This window comes from Vipera berus (genome assembly GCF_964194415.1).
Source record: "Vipera berus genome assembly, chromosome: 2".
Classification (NCBI taxonomy): domain Eukaryota; kingdom Metazoa; phylum Chordata; class Lepidosauria; order Squamata; family Viperidae; genus Vipera; species Vipera berus.
In genome coordinates, this window is record NC_138203.1 from 283,207,439 (window position 1) to 283,227,772 (window position 20,334).

Below are 20,334 nucleotides of genomic sequence, written 5' to 3' on the forward strand. Positions count from 1 at the left end.
CCACGATGTAAAAAAAGATGTCGAGACTCTAGAAAGAGTACAGAGAAGAGCAACAAAGATGATTGGGGGACTGGAGGCTAAAACATATAGGGAACGGTTGCTGGAATTGGGTATGTGTAGTTTAACGAAGAGAAGGGTGAGGGGTGACATGATAGCAGTGTTCCAATATCTCAGGGGCTGCCACAAAAAAGAGAGAGTCAAGCTATTCTCCAAAGCACCTGAAGGCAGGACAAGAAGCAATGGATGGAAACTAATCAAGGGGAGAAGCAACCTAGAACTAAGGAGAAATTTCCTGATAGTGAGAACAATTAATCAGTGGAACAACCTGCCTCCAGAAGCAGTGAACGCTCCAACACTGGAGGTTTTTAAGAAGAGACTGGACAGCCATTTGTCTGAAATGGTATAGGGTTTCCTGCCTGAGCAGGGGGTTGGACTAGATGACCTCCAAGGTCCCTTCCAACTTATTATTATTATTAGGAGTGACATGACAGCAGTATTCCAGTATTTGAAGGGCTGCCGCAAAGAAGAGGGCATCAAACTATTCTCCAGAGTACCAGAGGGCAAGACAAGAAACAATGGCTGGAAACTGACCAAAGAGAGAAGCAACCTGGAATTAAGTGAGTTTTCACTGTGTTCCAATATTTGAGGGGGGGGTCTCATAGAGAGGAGGGGGACAACTTATTTTCCAAAGCCTGTGAAGGCCACACAAGGAACAATGGATGGAAACTGATCAAGGAGTGATTCAACCTAGAAATAAGGAGAAATGTTCTGACAGAACGATCAACCAATGGAACAGCTTGCTTTCAGAAGTTGTGGGAGCTTCATCACTGGAAGCTTTCAAGAAGAAACTGGACAGCCACTTGTCAGAAATGGTGTAGGATCTCCTGCTTTAAGCAGAGGGTTGGACTAGATGACCTCCAAGGCCAGAACAGAGTTGGAGGGGACCTTGGAGGATAGATGATAGATAGATAGATAGATAGATAGATAGATAGATAGATAGATAGATAGATAGATAGATAGATAGATATAGATATAGATAGATAGATACAGACAGACAGACAGACAGACAGACGAGAGAGATACGAAGTACAGAATTACAGAATTGGAAGGGACCTTGGAGGTCTGAGAGAGGGAGGGAGGGAGGGAGAGAGAGAGAGAATGAGAGAGAGAGAAAATACAGAATAACAGTTGGAAGGGGACCTTGGAGGTCTTCTAGTCCAACCCCCTGCTCAAGCAGGAGACCCTATACCATTTCAGACAAGTAACTGTCCAGTCTCTTCTTAAAAGCCTCCAGTGTTGGAGCACCCACAACTTCTGGAGGCAGGTTGTTCCGCTGGTTAATTGTCCACAACTGTCAGGAAGTTTCTCCTGAGTTCTAGGTTGCTTCTCTCCTCGATCAGTTTCATCCACTGCTTCTTTGTCCTGCTTTGGAGAATAGCTCGACTCCCTCTTCTTTGTGGACCCTTCCAGCTCTGTTATTGAGCCTTCGCAGATCCCCCTCTCAAAGCCAATTGGAATCTTCCCTTCAAATCCGCTGGAAATCACAGATTCAAATCCATCCTAACAATCCTGCAAGCGTCGCAGCTCTTTCGCTTTCCTCCCTTCAGGCTGGGACGGAGCATGCGCCGGAGAGCTTGGCGAGCAATTGGCTATTGCAGGATGGCTGGGAGGCTGCCGGAATGTTGCCTCTCTAGGAAGAAGCGCTTTCTCTCGCCCCGCATTCCGAGCCTTCCCCGCCCCCCCATCCCACCGGAGGCGGCGAGGGCGGGGGCTGCCAGAGTGTTGCCTCTCTAGGAAGAATATCTCTCTCTCTCTCTCTCTCTCTCTCTCTCCCCGCATTCCAAGCACCCCCCACCCGGAGGCGGCGAGGGCGGGGCTAATTGAAGAGCCGGGATTTTTTGTTGCCCAGATCGGGGATCGTGGGGAAGCACGAACCCGCGTGTCCGAAAGGCTTTCTTTCCCGGGAAGGCTGGGAGGGAGGTGGTGAGTGGGGGGGGGGTGTCCCCAAAAGAGGGTGGGTTGCTGAAGCCCAGCGCAGGCAGAGAGAGGCCGGTTCAGCTCCGCTCCGTTTTTCCCCTGGGAGATTCCCTGCTTGGGGTGGGGGGGTCTCCTTCGGCGGGACCCGCGATCCGGGGGGGGGAGGGAGCGTCTGAATCGCCGGCCAGCCGTGGGATTGGCTTAGAGGACCCAGGAGCCAAAGGGGAGGCGACGCTTGCCTGCTTTGCAATTGGGTTTAATGGCCCTGGGTGGCTTAGCAAGCGGGTGAGCCGGTCGTGGGAACCAGATCGTTGCGGAGGGGGCGGTGGGGGGGAAAGTGGCAAGAAGCGCATCTCGGAGGCTTTGCAGAAGTTGGGGCTGCTCCATCCCTGGAGGCTTTCGAGAAAAGATTGGGACCGCCAGCCGTCTGAACGGGTATATAGGGCCTCCCGCTTGAGCAAGGGGTTGGACCAGATGACCTCCAAGGTCCCTTCCAGCCCTCTATCCCGATTGATTGATTGATTGATTGATTAAAGCCTTATTTGCAGTGCTTTTTTTGTATAAGAAAAAGGTGCCGGAACTCACACATGTCATACAAACCGCCTTGCCTACCCTACAAGGTTCCATCCAAAAAAGGTGCCGGAACTCCGTTCTGGGCGTTCTATGAGAAAAAAAGCCCTGCTTATTTGTATCGGTAAGGTTGCTCAGCCTTTGCTTCAGACTCTTCCTCCCTGTCTTAGAAGCCCTTGCAAGGTGGTGTGTCTGCTGTTCAGCGTCCCAGAGGCTCCTCGCTAGATGCGGCTGAGAAGGAGAGCAGCTGAATAGACGCCGTGAAGGAAGCTCGGCTTGGCTGGCCCGCAAGATGGACGTGCCGAAGTCAGGCGGAGGAGGGTGGAGAGGAGCTTCAGGCCTTCCTGAAGCTGAGCCCGAGGAAGGCGGAGAGGCCTGGCCCACCGGAGCCAAGCCGGAGACCCTCCGCGAGGACCCGCCAGGCTCAGAGGCCGAGCGCTTCCGCTGCTTTTGCTACCCGGAGTCGGCGGGGCCCCGGGAAGCTTGCAGCCGCCTGCAGCAGCTTTGCCATCGATGGCTGAAGCCTGAGAGGAGCACCAAAGCTCAAGTGGTGGACCTGGTGATCCTGGAGCAGTTCTTGGCTGTGCTGCCCCCGGAAATGGCGGCCTGGTTGAGGGAGTGCGGAGCGGAGAGCTGCTCCCAGGCGGTGGCCCTGGCCGAAGGCTTCTTGCTGAGCCAGGCCGAGGAGCAGAGACAGCAGGTGAGAGGCTCCGTCCTGGGAGGATCCCCTCAGGAGGACGGTCCGATTTCCTTTGCTGTGTTGTTCACCACAAGTGCAGGTTGTAGCAGTTGAAGGGGTTGCCCTCCCCCTTGGGTGCCAGACTTCTGTTTCCCTGTCCAGATCTTTCCACGGGAGGGAGGAGAATCCCAAGGGAGTTTGCATCTTCACCTAGGGCAGGGGTAGGCAACCTTGGCTCTTTTATGACTCGTGGACTTCAACTCCCAGAATTCCTCAGCCAGCCACGCTGAGGGGAAAGGGAGGTTTCCAAGCTGAGCCATGCTGCCTCAGGAATTCTGGGAGTTGAAGTCCACGAGTCATAAAAGAGCCAAGGTTGCCCACCCCTGACCTAGGGATATAAGATGGTCCAGCTTTGAAGGCATAACAGAATTCCCTCGTTCCAATGTTCGGTTGTTGTACCTTTGGTCCTCTTGTGATTCTGGCTGTTATTTCAGACGCAGGAGCCCTTAATGAAGGCCGTTTTGGTGTCTCCGGAAGGAAGGGAAGGTCTTTGTGGTCCCTCTACGGAGCAACTGTCGGGAAGGATGCCTGAGGAGGATCCAAGTCGGGTTGTGTTACCCCGTAAGTGAAAGTCAGTTTTGAGGGCATTGAGGTTTGAAGTGCTTTCATTCATGTACTGTTTTTACACACACACACAGAGAGAGAGAGAGAGAGAAAGAGAGAGAGAGAGAGAGAGAGAAAATTTGGGCTGGGGTTATTTATTTAGCATATGGCTGGTCACACACAGAATTAAAAGCACTTCATATTTACAAGTTAGAACAGTTAAAACATTTTTTTAAAAAAAGAAGCAATTATAAAACCTAAGAGGAAAACAGAAATAACATTTCAGAGTTTAACGTTGAGTTTGGAGATCCAGTCAGTAGCTGCCGTTGTTATGCAGAGGAAGTCCTTAAAATCTCCTGGGTATCTTCTATTAGTGCATTCCCTCACTATATGTTGGGTAGTCTGTCGGGGAGTCCCACAGTCACATTGTGCTGAAGGTGTCTTTCCCTATTTATACAGAGAATCAGCACACACCCCATGAGTCGTTCTAATTCTATTGTATGTCACCCATATATGTCGGGGTAGATTAAATCCTGGAGGTATACTATTAAGATTAATATGCTCAGAAATATCTTGGGAGGTATAGCTACTCCATGCTTCCATCCACTTTTGTATAGTGCTCTGATGTTTGGCGAGCAGCTTAAGCGCTGTGAGGAGTGGTGGATTTCTTGACTTTAAAAGACATCTTAAGAGATCAGAGGTATAGGCATGAATGGGTAGAGAGGAGTTTAGCAGGATCTTACTATACTCCCGAATGAGAGCTTCTTGTCGTCGTAAGTGCAGGGGAGGTATGTGGCTAAGAACTGGTAGCCAGCGAATAGGTGTAGGGCTGGGGTTAGTTTATAATAAAGGGACACGGTGGCTCAGTGGGTTGGGACGCTGAGCTTGTCGATCAGAAGGTCGGCAGTTTGGCGGGTCGAATCCCGAGTGTCGCGTAGCAGAGTGAGCGCCTGTTACTCGTCCCAGCTTCTGCCAACCTAGCAGTTTGAAAGCACGTAAAAATGCAAGTAGAAAAATAGGGACCACTACGGTGGGAAGGTAACAGCGTTCCGTCCGCCTTTGGCGTCCAGTCATGCCGGCCACATGACCACGGAGACGTCCTCGGACAAGCGCTGGCTCTTCGGCTTTGAAACGGAGATGAGCACCGGCCCCTAGAGTTGGAAACGACTAGCACACATGTGCGGGGGAACCTTTACCTTTACTATATTCTAGATATCTAGTTTATACTAGATACCTAGTTTATAATGCTTCCCTTTTATCTCAGTCACAGGGAGTGGGAGGCCGCTGATGGAAATTGCTGAAGCATCTCCTCTGCGTGGTGGAACAAAGGCTCAGGTAGGGGAACTTCATGAAAGCACAGAAATCTTTGTGGGGCAGTGGGGATGTCTGGTTTTGCCGTGGGATTCGGTGTAGAGCCTTGAGATCAGGAGTTGGTTTGGCCCCGCTTTTAAAATGGTTATTTAACCACAACCCTATGTCGCGTCCAGGACATGAACGTTGTCCATGGGGGTTGTGGTTAGTCGGACACGATTTCGCAACTAACAACTACGTCACGTCAAAAGTGAACGATACACGTAACAATTCCCCAATATTAAGTTAAAAAATCCTTCCCCTAAAGCTATGCAAGCAACTACGTTCCCCAATACATCTTCTTGGTGGGCTTTTTTTGCAACGCCCAGCCTGCAGTCTCCGGAGCAGCCGATCGGTTCTCATGGGACAAAAGATTATTTTGACTAGCGAAGCAGCTGGCAACCCCCCTCCCTTCATTCTATGTGGCAACCGAAAATGAGTAGGAATTATGGCTGCAGCTGTGCTCGTTTGTAGAGTGAGCATCCTACAGATCAGTATAATTTGTGTAAATAGCTGAGTATTTTTAAGTTTCTTGTTCCTGCAGCCGTTTACAGTATTTTACCTTAAAATAAATCCCTTGCTGTCTAAGGCAGATGCAAGAAGAAGAATCGGATAGCATGTTGTGAAAGCAAAGAGTCATTTTAATGTATCTACTTTTATTAAACCATTACTAGGACTCCTCACAATCTGTTAATAAATAAAGCAGTTAAATTGTAACACTAAGAATTGATTAGCATTAAATAAGTTGTCCCAAAGGTGCTTTTTCACGAGGCAACTGGACTTTCTCGTTTTTCTTTGAAGACGTTTCGCTTCTCATCCAAGAAGCTTCTTCAGCTCTGACTGGATGGTGGGGAAGGGAAGGATTTATACTCCTGGCAGACAGCTGGTCATTTGCCTTCTTTTAGAGAGTCATTGAGGCCACCTGGAGGTTTATCTGTGTCATCAGGGTAGTGAGTAGTGCAACTGAGTAGTGCAAATGGGTGTGGAGCTTTCTTGGAACTTTTGAAAAGACTGTGTTGTAGACTGGAGATAGATGATGTCGTATCCCTCCCCCTCTGTTAAGGGGGGGGCTGCTCAATTTTGACACAGATGACCTCTTTGACCCCTCTTTCAAACCAGCAGCCCTCTCTGTCCAAAATGTGGACTTTGCTGCCTTCGCGTCTTGGATGAGAAGCGAAACGTCTTCAAAGAAAAACAAGGAAGTCCAGTTGCTTCGTGAAAAAGCATCTGTGGGACAACCATGAGCTGGATGGCTGAGAAACTCCACAGACGTTAAATAAGTTACATAAACACATTAGCTTAAAATGTGTTTATACGAAGCTAGCCTTGGTGGAGCAGTGGGCTAATGCCTCCTTAAGTAACACCAGCTGCCTGCAATTATTGCAGGTTCGCATCCCACCAGGCTCAAGGTTGACTCAGCCTTCCATCCTTCCGAGGTAGGTAAAATGAGGACCCAGATTGTTGGGGGCAATAAGCTGACTTTGTAATAATGCCGCTTGGGGGGGGGGGGAAGCCCTAATAAGCAGGCATATACATAGAATGAAGGCTATTGCTAAGCACATTGATTTGTGCTTAGATCGTAAGCTGCCCTGAGTCTTCGGAGAAGGGCGGGATATAAATGGGATTAAAATAAAAATAAAAAAAATGCTCCTGCAAAAATAAATCTTGGGGTGTAAAAAAAAATGGTTTCAGAGAGAAGCACATCAGACAAATTCACTGAGTTCTGAAGAGGAATCAGGCCAGGAAGAAACCCGAACCATGCAAATGGATTAGGGTGCTACTCTTCCCCTGTGCACCTCTAATGATTCCTATGTTCACCCAAGGAAGAATTCTCAAAGATGGCCGCCTTATTAAACTGCAACCTAGAGGTTCAAGTTCCATCTTTGTTGTACACTTGTCAATATTTTGAAGGGGTAGTAAATCTTTCAAGAGGCACCTATAAGAACTGATTTTGTAAAAAAAAAGAAAAAAGAGCATTTTCTCTTTTACAAAACTTTGCTATTTTAAGATATATGAAATCTGGGACAGAACTTCCGCGACGTCTTCTGAGGAACATATCCTCTTGATTTCCAGGGCTTTGTGTCCTTTGAGGAGGTGGCTGTGTATTTCACGGAGGAGGAGTGGAGACTGCTGGATCCCAGCCAGAGAGCCTTACATGGGGAAGTCATGCTGGAGAATTCTAGGAATGTGGCCGCTCTGGGTAAGGAGCTCTCTGGGTTCAATTAATTGTGGAAAGTCTTTTGTCGTAAGTGCTAAGAACACCTGATTTCTGTTCCTAATAACTATCCAATTTCCTAGGTTACCTCATCACCAGTGAAAGTTCTCATACTGGCAGTTTGATCATAGGGCCTTCCTTTGGCTCTAAGTAAATCATGTGTAAACTCCCTGTAGGGCTGAGAACAAGTTGCATTATTTCCCTGAGTACTTCAGCCCAATACAGGAAATAATGCAATACAGGTAGTCCTCAATTTACAAACACAATTGAGCCCAAAATTTACGTTGTGAGAATAACAACAACAACAACAACAACAACAACAACAATAACAACAACAACAATAATAATAATAATAATAATAATTATTATTATTATTATTATTATTATTATTATTATTATTATTATTATTATTATTATTATTATTTTATTTGTATACCGCCCTTCTCCCGAAGGACTCAGGGCGGTGAACAGGGCAAATATATAAAAGTACAAAAATACAAAAATTAAGAAAGAATTAAACAAGATGCCCAAGTTACAACAATAGGTTAAAATACATTTAAAACAACAATACAATCTAAACCCATCCCCCATCAGGCCAGGCCGGCTTGTTCGAACAAAAGTCTTCAGATCGCGTTGGAAGGAGCGAAGGTCGGGTGCCATCCGGAGCTCAACCGGCAAATGATTCCATAAATCCGGGGCGCCAACAGAGAAGGCCCTCCCCCTGGGGGCCACCAGACGACATTCTCTGACCGGTGGCACCCTGAGGAGGCCCTCTCTGTGGGAACGCACAGGGCGGAGGGAAGGTGACGCCAGCAGCAGGTGATCCCTAAGGTACTCCAGACCCATGCCATGTAGGGCCTTGAAAACCATTACCAGAACCTTGAATTACTTGAACCTTGTGAGAAACTGGTTAAGTGAGTTTCACCCCATTTTACAACTTTTTTTTTTGCCACATTTGTTCAGTGAACGAATCGCTGCAGTTCTTAAATTAGTAACGTGGTTGTTATGTGAACCTGGTTGACTTTGCTTGTCAGAAAGGGGCAAAAAAGGGGATCACATGACCCCGGGACACGGCAACTGTCATAAATGCGAGTCAGTTGCCTAGCATCTGAACGTAAATCACATGATCCTGCAATAGTCGTAAAATGGTCAGAAGTCACTTCTTCAGTGCCTTTGTAACTTCATATGGTCACTAAGTGAACCGTTGTAAGTCGAGGACTACCTGTATGGTTCTTTTAGCAGCTTTTTTAAAAGATAGTGTTTGGAAACCTGGGAAGATTTCAAGAAGCTACATAAGTTTAAATTTGGTTAGTACTGGTCTAGGCCAGGTTGTAGGCAACCTTGGCTCTTCTATGACTTGTGGACTTCAATTCCCAGAATTCCTAGGCCAGGGGTAGGCAACCTTGGCTCTTTTATGACTCGTGGACTTCAACTCCCAGAATTCCTGGCTGGCTCAGGAATTCTGGGAATTGAAGTCCACGAGTCATAAAAGAGCCAAGGTTGCCTACTCCTGGCCTAGGCAGATGTCATAAAACTGCTGCATAATCAAATTCATATTTTAACATTCCTGCCATGATACCGTACTTATTGGCGATTCAGCATCTTCTCAACATTCCCGCACATCTAAAGTTTTCCTTTCATCAATTTATAGCTTCTCCAGTCCATCTTCCTCCTGATCCTCCTACTTAATGCTGTTGCAGTCTTCTTCGTCCTTTTCTTCCTCCTTGGTGTCCATATTGTCTCCGCTTACTACTGCCAGCTGGATTACAGGGGCTGTGTTGTTGTTCGGTGTGCCACTGCCTCCTTGCTTTCCACCTCTTCCCCCCCACCCCCCCGGTTGCTGGGCTTCATCAGAAATAGCCTGCTACTTCCAGGGGTTATGCAGAGCCGTTTTGGAGGAGCAAACTAGAAGGAGGAGGAGGAGGAGGTTTGCAATAGTGGTGAGTATCTGTAGCTCAGGTGTAGAATTCAGGTGAAGGTTCGTTCTCCGAGCTTGTGGGTTGGTTTCCAAACATTTCGTTACCAGCTAGGTAAGATCTTCAGCGGAGTTTAGGGCAGACATGTCAAACTCGCGACGTCATGTGACGTCGCGCAACGTATCAGGAGAGTTTTGCCATTGCTAGCAATGAGGTGGGCGTAGCTTCTGGATGACGCGTCCGGCCCGCCGGCCGGCAGTTTGACACCCCTGGTATAGGGGATGTCTCCGTCAGCGTTCCACTGTTTATAAGGGCTTCAGGTGGGAGTGTGTCCATTGAGGGTCTTGTGATGGGTCAGGTGTGAGTCATCAGTGAGAGGCTTGTGATGAGGAGGTTATATCAGGATCATTGGGATCCTGAACTGCTGGTGGGGAGGGGAGGGGCCTCGTGTGGGTTGGTTGAGGGTCAGTGCTGTCTTGGGTTGGCTGTGCAGTTGATTTGGATTCTGAAGGGTTCGTAGGCTGATTGTAGGTCAGTGTGTCTGTTGAATGAATTGCTTGTGGAGTGCCAGGCTTCGATGAACTCACAAGTGTGGCAGCTGGTAGCATGGCCGATGATTTTAGTGTTGCTCCAATCGAACTGGCGTTTTTGGGTGTTGGTGTGGGTAGAGATGAAGGATTTGGGATCGTGGCGTTTGACTGCCAGGCGGCGTTCGTGGATCCTGGTTTTTAGTTGACATGATGTTTGTCCCTCCTAGAAATGGTTGCAATCATTATAGTTGATTTTGTAGATTGCATTGTTTCTAGGAGGAGGAGGAGATGGTGGCAAGGGATGGGGATAAGCCCAGCACTGGAAGAAGCCCGAAGATTGTGTGGCTTGAAGGCAGCCAGTGGCAGGGATCCCAGCAGAGGGGAGCTATGATGGATTCCAAGGAAGAAGAAGATAATAATTGCACAGAGGAGGACATAAAATAACAACAGCAACAATAGTAATAGGTGCCTTGGGTGCAATCCCAAATCAACTGGAGCACCACTTGAACACCATTGGCATTGACAAATTCGCCATTAGTCAATTGCAAAAGGCGGCCTTACTAGGAACTGCTTCCATCCTGCGATGATATCTGTAATACCATCAAACATCCACATAAGCCTATCCCAGGTCCTTGGTAAGGACTCGATAGGTAGACAAGAATGCCAAATCCAGTCTGAACATCTGGCTGACTGTGATGATGATGATGAATAATAACAACAACAATAACAATAATATAATAATAAGTTGGAAGGGACCTTGAAGGTCTTCTAGTCCAACCCCCTGGTTGTGCAGTCTCTTCGTAAAAACTTCCAGTGTTGGAAGGTCTGCTGGAAGGGATGGTAGTGGAATACAGCATTGTCTTCGTCTTGGCCGTGCTGTGCATGGTGACTAAAAGGACAGTGATTGGAGGGAGATAGGTTGGGGACTGTAGAAGCTGAGGCAATTCTACAATCCCCTGAACATGTCCCTTGCTTTGGAAGAACTGGGGCTCAAGGCCGATCTGTACAATGTAGGGCATTTCCAAAACTGCATTTGTTATAATAAACGTCAAGGCATCAATTGAAGAGGCCCACAATTCCTTCATCCATTTAATTATTAATAGCCCCTTGACCTCCTGATCATTTGGACAGAGATTAGATTTTTTTTTCGTAAGAAAAAAAACCCAGAATTACCTCATAATATCTCATAGAAAGTGTGCAGAGAAGAACAACAAAGATGATCAGGGGACTGGAGGCTAAAACATATAAAGAACGGTTGCTGGAATTGGGTATGTCTAGTTTAATGAAGAGAAGGACGAGTGGTGACATGATAGCAGCCTTCCAATATCTCAGGGGCTGCCCCAAAGAAGAGGGAGTCAAGCTATTTAATTTAATTCTATTTTAACTTCGTATATTGTATTGTTTTAATTGCCCTGTAAACCGCCCTGAGTCCTTCGGGAAATGGGCGGTATATAAATCCAAATAATAAATATTCTATTCTATTCTATTCTATTCTATTCTATTCTATTCTATTCTATTCTATTCTATTCTATTCTATTCTATTCTATTCTACACTCTACACTCTACACTCTACACTCTACACTCTACACTCTACTCTTATTCTACTCTACTCTACTCTTACTCTACTCTACTCTGTACTCTTCTTATAAAATTAAGAGGGAATAATTGCAGAGGCACTACTAAAAAATAAAATAGAAATTTGGTTCTTTCCAGTCATACAAAGAAGAACTCAGTAAAATATTAGATATACAGAAATAACAGGTGCAGCTTTTTTCTATTGTGTAACGATTAACTTTTTTCTCTCTCCAAACCAGGTTATAGGCAGGAGCAAACTAATTATAAGGAGCCCAGTGTAGCGATATTACAAATGATCAAGTCTGAAGAAGGAATGCTTGGAAATCAAGGGACATCACAAAGCAGTAAGAAAAGCTGCATAATGAATGGAGGGAAGAGCTCTTCTCCTTTCGGATATAATGAATTCCATGACTTCTCAACCCAGCTAGTTCAACAAGGAGAAGATAAAGGAAAATATAGTGGATGTGGTGAAAGAGACAACAGGAGGTTTGATTTGCGTAAATATTGTATAACCCAGACTGACGAGGAACAATATGACTATCGAGAGGATGGGAAGAAGTTCAATTATATCTCTTCTGTTAATTTACGTTACCAGTCGTATCTCAAAGACACACCCTGTGCATTTATAAATTGTGAGGAAAGTTTTGATTTGAGCAGTCATCCTATTTCCCACAAGAGTGAAAAACAGTGTGAGTATGAAGAAGGTTCCAGTAAGAAAGAGTTGCTTATTTCACCCGCTGAAACTCCCCCAAAGGAGAAACCATATAAATGTTTGCAGTGCGGAAAGGCCTTCACACAGAGATGTAAACTTACCATACATGAAAGAATCCACACAGGGGAAAAGCCATATGCATGCCTGGTCTGTAGAAAGACCTTCACGCAGAGATGTAAATTAATCATACACGAAAGGATCCACACAGGGGAGAAACCGTATATATGCCTGGTGTGTGGAAGAAGATTCAACCAGAGTGGTCACCTTACAAGACATCAAAGAACCCACACTGGGGAGAAACCATACACTTGTCTGAAGTGTGGAAGGAAATTCAGTGAAAGTTCAAGCCTTGTGATGCATGTAAGAAGCCACACAGGAGAGAAACCATATGTATGTACGGAATGCGGAAAGAGCTTCCGTCAAAACAGTGTCTTTGTGTGCCACAGAAGGATCCACACAGGAGAGAAACCATACAAATGCTTGGAGTGTGGAAAGAGCTTCAGTCAGAACAGTAGCCTTCTGAAACATAAAAGAATTCATACAGGGGAAAAACCATATCAGTGCCTGGACTGTGGAAAGAGTTTCAGTGTACGCTCGGACCTTACGTATCATAGAAAAATGCACATGGGAGAGAAATCATTTCAGTGTTTGGAATGCGGGAAGAGCTTCAATTGCAGCCGTTACTTTATTCGCCACAAAAAGATCCACATGGGAGAAAAACCACACAAATGCATGGAGTGTGGAAAGAGTTTCAGTCAGAACAGTCACCTTGTCAAACATAAAAGGATTCACACCGGGGAGAAACCGTATCAGTGCCTGGAGTGTGGTAAGAGTTTTACTGCAGCCTTACATCTTACATATCACAGAAGAATGCACACCGGGGAAAAACCATATAAGTGTTTGGAATGTGGAAAGAGTTTCAACTGCAGCAGTTATTTTATTTGCCATAAAAGGATACACACGGGGGAGAAACCTTACAAGTGTTTGGAATGTGGAAAGCGGTTCAATAGAAGCAGTCATCTCTCTTATCATAAAAGGAGGCATACAGGAGAGAAACCATATAAATGCACAGAGTGTGGAAAGAGCTTTTCGTATAACAATGGTCTTAGATATCATCAAAGAATCCATACAGGGGAGAAACCATATACCTGCTTGAAGTGTGGAAAGAAGTTTAGTGCAAGTGCAAATCTGATGATGCATATAAGAATCCACACAGGGGAGAAACCGTATAAATGTCTGGAGTGCGGAAAGAGCTTCCGTCAGAACAGTGTCTTTGTTTGCCATAAAAGGATCCACACGGGGGAGAAACCGTACAAATGCATGGAGTGCGGCAAGAATTTCCGTCAGAACAGTAATCTTATCATACATAAAATAATTCACACGGGAGAGAAACCGTACCAATGCACAGAGTGTGGAAAGAGCTTCAGTCACAAAAGTCACCTCACGAGACATAAAAAAATCCACACGGGAGAGAAACCCTGTAAGTGCACAGATTGTGGAAAGAGTTTTAGTCGAAATAGTCACCTTACGAAGCATAAAAGAATCCACATGAGAGAGAAATCTTAACTCAGGAGTTTTCATCACACAAGTATTTTCTTCTCACAAAGGGACATAACAAGGAAAAAAAACAATAGAAATTTGTTGACTGTTCAGTTGCAACAGTAAGTAGCCTTTATCAGACCTAAAGGAATTCACATAAGGGAGAACCATAAAAACACCTGAAGTTCATTTCTCATTAAAAGTCGTATTGTGGGAAGAATGCCTGGAATAAATGAAAATTGATTACCAGGACCGTCTTTTTTTTCCTTAAAAAAAAAAGAGAAAACAGATAAATGTGTGAGTTTGGTTGAGCTGCATGGTCTTAAACGTGCAGTGTGTAGAAAGACTGTATCCATTTGGTATAAAAAATACACCTAGGAATGGATCAAAGAAACTGTTTCAATAAGACTCTTTCCTCTTACATCCCAGAGACCTTCCACTCAGGAGAGAAATTGTAAATGAGTGGAATATGGAAAGGGTAGTAGTGATGGCTGAACCTGCAAGGTGGCCCTGATAAAGAGCAACTTCATTTTGTTACTCAAAAAAGGAATCATAATCATTGCCAAGTAATATTTCTGCCTGGTTAATCCTACATGTTAAGCCGTATTTCTTTGAAGGTGATGCACGTAAGTAAAGGTGAAGGGTTTTGATCATGACCTGTGGATATCATTTTGATCCCCTGAAGAGATCTCTGATTAAGATCCTGTATCTGAGCTTTACTTCTTATGACTTCCTCCAATTGGTTCTTCTCAGCATTATTAGTAAAGGTAAAGGTTCCCCTGCACATGTATGCTAGTCGTTTCCGACTCTAGGGGCCGGTGCTCATCTCCGTTTCAAAGCCGAAGAGCCAGCGCTTGTCCGAGGACGTCTCCGTGGTCATGTGGCTGGTATGACTAGACGCCAAAGGCGCACGGAACGCTGTTACCTTCCCACCATGGTGGTCCCTATTTTTCTACTTGCATTTTTTATGTGCTTTCGAACTGCTAGGTTGGCAGAAGCTGGGACGAGTAACAGGCGCTCTGTAACGCGGCACTCGGGATTCGACCCGCCAAACTGCCGACCTTCTGATCGACAAGCTCAGCGTCCTAACCCACTGAGCCACCGCGTCCCTTTTCAGCATTATTACCAACCAGTAATTATGAAATTTTGTAATTTATTATTCTTTTTTTCTTCTTCCAACCTGCAGTGTTTAATGTTCCAGGTGGCCCAAGTTAGGTGTCCTAGCTTAGTTCCTGAAATAGGCCTCAATTGGTAACTGCTGTTGTTGAAACAAACAAACAAACAAACAAACAAACAAAAATCTAAATATACATTCAAAACGTCTATGGAGATTCTCAGTCATCCAGGTTATAGTTTCCTGGATCTGGATTTCCACCATCCAATCAGAGCTGAAGAAGCTCCTTGAATGAGAAGCAAAACATCCTCAAAGAAAAACAAGAAAGTCCAGTTGCCTCGTGGAAAAGCATCTTTGGGATATATTCAAAACATTTTCTCTGACAATAAAGAAAATGCGAAAAGAGGAGAAAAGATTGAAAGGGCTCCAGAGAGGAATGCCTGAAGGAGGAATTATTGCTATTTATTATGATGATTATATATACCAGAATGTGAAATCATAGCCGCCAGTTCTTTAGCTAGTGATGGTCTTTATATTATTGTGGTGTGTCACACAGCCAGTGGTTTAGACTGGATTTGGCATTATATTTTTCTCTCACTTTTTTTTTACATTTGAACACCTCAAGGTGTCCTTGACATACGACCAAAGTTGAGCCCAGAATTTATGTTTCTAAGTGAGAAATTCGTTGAGTTTTGTCCCATTTTACGACTGTTCTTGCCACATTTGGTAACTGAATTCCTGCAGTTGTTAAATTAGTCACCAAATTTTACAAAAACGTCACGATGAGGACAATGGTGAAACTGTCAAATACTCAGTAAGTTCCTCAACCGAATCCCGGCTTAAAAACAGGAACGTGCTTCTTCCTCTCAAAAACCCCATTTTTACCAACTCTGTAAAATGTTTGCTACAGTCTTGTCCCTTAATTTAAGACGAATCAAATATTTAGGACTTTTTCCCCCCTTTTCCTAAGGAGCACGCTACTTTCTCCTGCTGTATTCTTTGTCAGTAAAAGAGTAGTTGAATTTCTCTCTCTTTTTTGCCCCCCCCCCCGATTCTGCATCTCCAGATAGGGGGTTTGCTTCAAATGAGTGCAGTGTTTTCTTCGTTTTTCCAAAGGGGTGTGAAGGTGTAGCATGGGATGTGAAAAGGAAGTAAACCACGTTCTTAGAAACTTAAAAACACAACAAAATAAAGAGGGAGCACATTTAACTAAACAAACTGAATTGGACCAGGAAGAGCCACCTCAAATCCGATGATTATGTGAAATACTATTCAGAGCGTGAGATCCTCTGAAATAATGGGGTGGCCATGATATTCAGAAAGGACTTTGCTGACTCTGTTCCCATCCATGTTTATTAAACAAGATCCATCGTTTCCTAGCCAAAAAAAGCCAGGCGGTAATTATCTCGGATCGATGGCTGATGCTTAGTTTTGCTTTGGCATTTTTTGGGTTGCCTTTGAGGGTTCCTCTATTCTTCAAATTTTTGAGCTGCTTGTGCTCTTGAGTCGTGTGGTAGTCACACTGCTGTTTGGTTGCCTGACCGCATTCCTCAAGAGGTGTTCTCCCCTCTTCAGACCAAGTGCCGTTGTTCTGTTCCAGCCGACGACCGGCCCTGTTTGTGTGTCAGGGACAACCCCTTTTTCCTTTTTAGTCAATAGGCTGGAAAAACCCATCCCAAATTTATTTACAGTTCAAACAAAAAAGCAACAGAATATTTCCTTCAATAAATGAATCAAAATATCAAACAAGAGTCAACAAACGAGTTAAACAGAAGTAGCAAGAACAGACCAGGATTCCCTTAGAATGTCTCCAAACGGTTGCCTTCAGCAACCAGCCCCGCCCACACTTTCCCCTTTTATTATCAGTCCCAAGGTGTGGCTTCTCACTGCCTTCTCCTCTCACTGAGTTGCCTCATTGCTTTGCTCTGCTCTGCTAGATTTCCTTCTGCTTCTAGCGTCTGAACAGATTCAGCTGTGACTCTTCTGAGTCTGACACCTCATACTCACACAGCTGAGCCTCATGAGGAACATGACTGGAGGGGCTAGGCTGAGAGTCCTGCAGTGTATCAGAGCCTCCCTCTGACACCAAAAGCTCTCCAAACCCCTCCTCCTCTTCCTCAGATTCATCGGACTCAGCTGCTGGGAGCACAAGATGATACTGAATCACAACAGCCATTTACTCTGGGAAGAAAGAGAGCTTCCCATATTTAAGGGTGAAGGTTCGTTCTCCGAGCTTGTGGGTTGGTTTCCGAACATCTCATTAACCAGGCTAGGTAACATCTTCAGTAGAGTTTAAATCCCCTGAACTCCACTGAAGATGTTAACTAGCGTATCTATATGCAGGTCAATTATCCCAAAGATGCTTTTTTGTGAGACAACTGGACTTCCTTGTTTTTTCTTTGAAGAAGTTTCACTTCTCATCAACGAAGCTTCTTCAGCTCTGACTGGATGGTGAGGAAGGGGAGGATTTATACACCTTGCAGACAGCTGGTCATTTGCCTTCTTTTAGAGAGTCGTTGAGGCCACCTGGAGGTTTATCTGTGTCCTCAGGGTGACCTGAGTGGTGCAGATAGGTGTGGAGCCTTCTTGGAGCTATTGAAAGGACTGTGTTGTTGACTGGAGATAGATGATGTATCCTTCACCCTCTGTTCAGTTTTGACAGATGGTTTCTTTGACCCGTCTTTCAAACCGGCGGTCCTCTATGTCCAAAATGTGGACTTTACTGTCTTTGAGTGGCCTTTGTCTTTTAAATGCAGATGGACTGCTGACTCTTGTCCTAATGGGTTTGTTCTCCTGTGTTGTGCCTGATAGTGAAATGTTCAGAAACCAACCCACAAGGTCGGAGAACAAAACCTCACCGTTATCTTACACCTGAGTCACAGATATTTGCCGCTATTGCTTCCCACATTTTGTAGGAAAGAAAATCATGATTAAAAAGCTCAAACAGGATCTTCCTGACTGAGGCAGGGATATCTCGTGTACACACTAAAGCAGTCATGTCAAACTCACGACATCACGTGATGTTGCGCAACGTATCGGGAGAGTTTTGCTGTTGCCGGCAATGGGGTGGACACGGTTTCTGAATGACATGTCTGGCCTGTGGGCCAGCAGTTTGACACCCCCTGCCCTAAAGAGAGTTATTACAACTTCCTCTTTGGTTTCATTGTCTAGGAGTAGGGATAAGGTGCTTGGGGAATGAGGAGGGGGTTGGGGTATGGACTTGGATTTAACATCTCTCAGCCTGATGTTTTCTCGTGTAGATTTGTCTGTTGGAGAGTCTTGTTAGTTCCTGTGTGTGGAGCATTTTCTTGTATTTGTCTTTATTGCCAATGATTGCTTGACATGTAAGTACTTCCAGCTAAAAAATAAACTGTATCATGGTTTGTTTATTATTATGATTTCAAAGATTTTTTTTTGATAGAAATATATATTTGATAGAAATATATATTAAAACAATATAGAAAGTGTAATAAAAAAATACAGGGGGAAACAATCTGAACAATAAATACAGGTGGATAACTAAGATAGCTTGACTAACCAGAAGATCTAAATGTCATATGGTTTCTAATAGGCCATTGATGTAAGCAATAGCTATTAGACGTATATACCGCTTCACAGTGCTTCACAGCCCTCTCTAAGTGGTTTTCGGAGTCAGCATTTATTGTCCCCAACAATCTGAGTCCTCATTTTACCCACTGCGGAAGAATTGGAAGGCTGAGTCAACCTTGAGCCAGTGAGAGTCGAACTGCTGGCAGATGGCAGAATTAGCCTGCAATGCAGCATTCTAACCACTGTACCACCACAGCTCTTTGTAATTTAGAATACTTTATAGAGATTTCGTAACCAATTTTTAGTAGAGAGATGTCTATTCAGCTGTAAAAAATGCTTGATTAGCACAACAGTGTTCCTACATGGACGTTCTACAAAAGCCTGTACAGGGGCCAATGATATAAGAAAAGACCCTTCCTTCCTTCCTTCCTTCCTTCCTTCCTTCCTTCCTTCCTTCCTTCCTTCCTTCCTTCCTTCCTTCCTTCCTTCCTTTCTTCTTTCTCTCTTTCTCTCTTTCTTTCTTAAGAGGCACTGTCTTATTTTCAGGGAGTGGCCAAAGGAAATGCCTCTGCAGCTGAGAACGGAGTTCCAGCCTGCATTTCACCATCAGAGGCCTTCCAGAAAGGCCTCTGCAGCTGAGAACTGAGCTACAGATTGAAGCCATAGCTCGGTTCTCTGCTGCAGTGGCCTTTCCAGAAGGCGTCTGACGGCAAAATGCAGGCCGGGGGACTCTGGAGAAGTGGGCCGGTGAGGTGAGGCAGATGTAGATTGATAGGAGGCCTGGCTGCAACAGTAAACGGGTGTGGGACGTGTGGGGAAAGTCCCACCCCCATCCTAGCTTGATTTTTGGGTGTGCGCCTCTCCTCAACACTAGGGCTTATTTTGGGGGTAGGGTTTATATTAGGCCAACCCCAAAAAATCAAGCTGGGTTTTATTTCCGGGGTAGGTCTTACTTTTGGGGAAACACAGGTATAACATCTGCCTCTCTGCTTGGACAGGTTATGGGAAGGTGGACTGCAGATATCATTTTGATAACCTGAGGATATAGTGGGGAAAGCAAAAGCTCCAGGTGAGCCATTTCCAGTGGTCCTGGTGATCTGCAGAAGGTGTGGTATCTCTGGGAAGAGCAAAAGGGCAGCCCTTCCTTCCAGGGAGCTCAGAAAAAACTTGAGTTAACTCTTCTGTCTGGGTTCACACAGTTGAAGGTACACCAGTTGCATTGTCATTGGTCCAGCTTGGGACTGAGGACAGACCTAAGCAAGAAGCAGTGATGGTGTTAAACCCACAACTGAAAATCTGGCCACATTTAAGACTCCTGTTATTGCAGTGACTACTCTGGAAACCATGGGCACAGTCTGACCATGATTTTTATGCTAACCGTAGCTTAGCAGAACGTGTGACCCCAGACCGTGTGGCTCATACTGAGCAGCCACCAATTTTCTCCCCAAAGAAACAACGTGGCTTGGAAGATATACCCTGACTACAAAGGAGATGGAGAGGGCAGCTGTGTCCCACTTCGGTGGTATCTGCATGGCCACTGTGAGTTCAAGGAATCCGGTATTTGGTTAGAATAACAGAGTTGGAAGGGGTCTTGTAGGTCATCTAGTCCAACCCCCCGCCCAAGCAGGAGAGCCTACACCATTTCTAACAGATGGCAGTCCGGTCTCTCCTTGAAAGCTTCCAGGGACGAAGCTCCCCCAACTTCTGAAGGCAATCCCTTCCGTTGGTTGATGGTTCTGACTGCCAGAAAGTTTCTCCTTATTTCTAGCTTAAATCTCTCCTTGGATCAGTTTCCATCCATTGTTCCTTGTCTGGCCTTCAGGTGCTTTGGAGAATAGGTTGACCCCCTCTTCTCTGTGACAGCACCTAAGATATTGGAACACTGCTATCATGTCACCCCTGGTCCTTCACTAAGGTTAAAAGGTAAAGGTTCCCCTGCACATGTGTTACCTTCCCACCGTAGTGGTCCCTATTTTTCTACTTGCATTTTTACGTGCTTTCGTAC

At 45.3% G+C, this 20,334-nt stretch overlaps 1 protein-coding gene across 3 annotated transcripts; it reads left to right on the plus strand.

Moving 5' to 3' along the window:
* Positions 1 to 1,881: 1,881 nt before the first annotated feature.
* LOC308661155 (zinc finger protein 202-like) lies at positions 1,882 to 18,155 on the plus strand. 3 transcript variants are annotated; one of them, XM_081315962.1, is made up of 6 exons: positions 1,882 to 1,983; positions 2,718 to 3,247; positions 3,721 to 3,847; positions 5,094 to 5,164; positions 7,253 to 7,379; positions 11,655 to 18,155. In XM_081315962.1, the coding sequence occupies exons 2-6, from the start codon at positions 2,840 to 2,842 to the stop codon at positions 13,691 to 13,693; spliced, it is 2,772 nt and encodes a 923-aa protein (XP_081172088.1). In that variant the 5' UTR covers positions 1,882 to 1,983; positions 2,718 to 2,839; the 3' UTR covers positions 13,694 to 18,155. The 3 variants fall into 3 exon arrangements, with proteins under 3 accessions (XP_081172088.1, XP_081172087.1, XP_081172089.1); XM_081315961.1 differs by lacking the exon at positions 1,882 to 1,983 and having other exon boundaries at positions 2,311 to 3,247; XM_081315963.1 differs by lacking the exons at positions 1,882 to 1,983; positions 11,655 to 18,155 and adding an exon at positions 9,046 to 9,290 and having other exon boundaries at positions 2,311 to 3,247.
* The last annotated feature ends 2,179 nt before the right edge of the window (positions 18,156 to 20,334 follow it).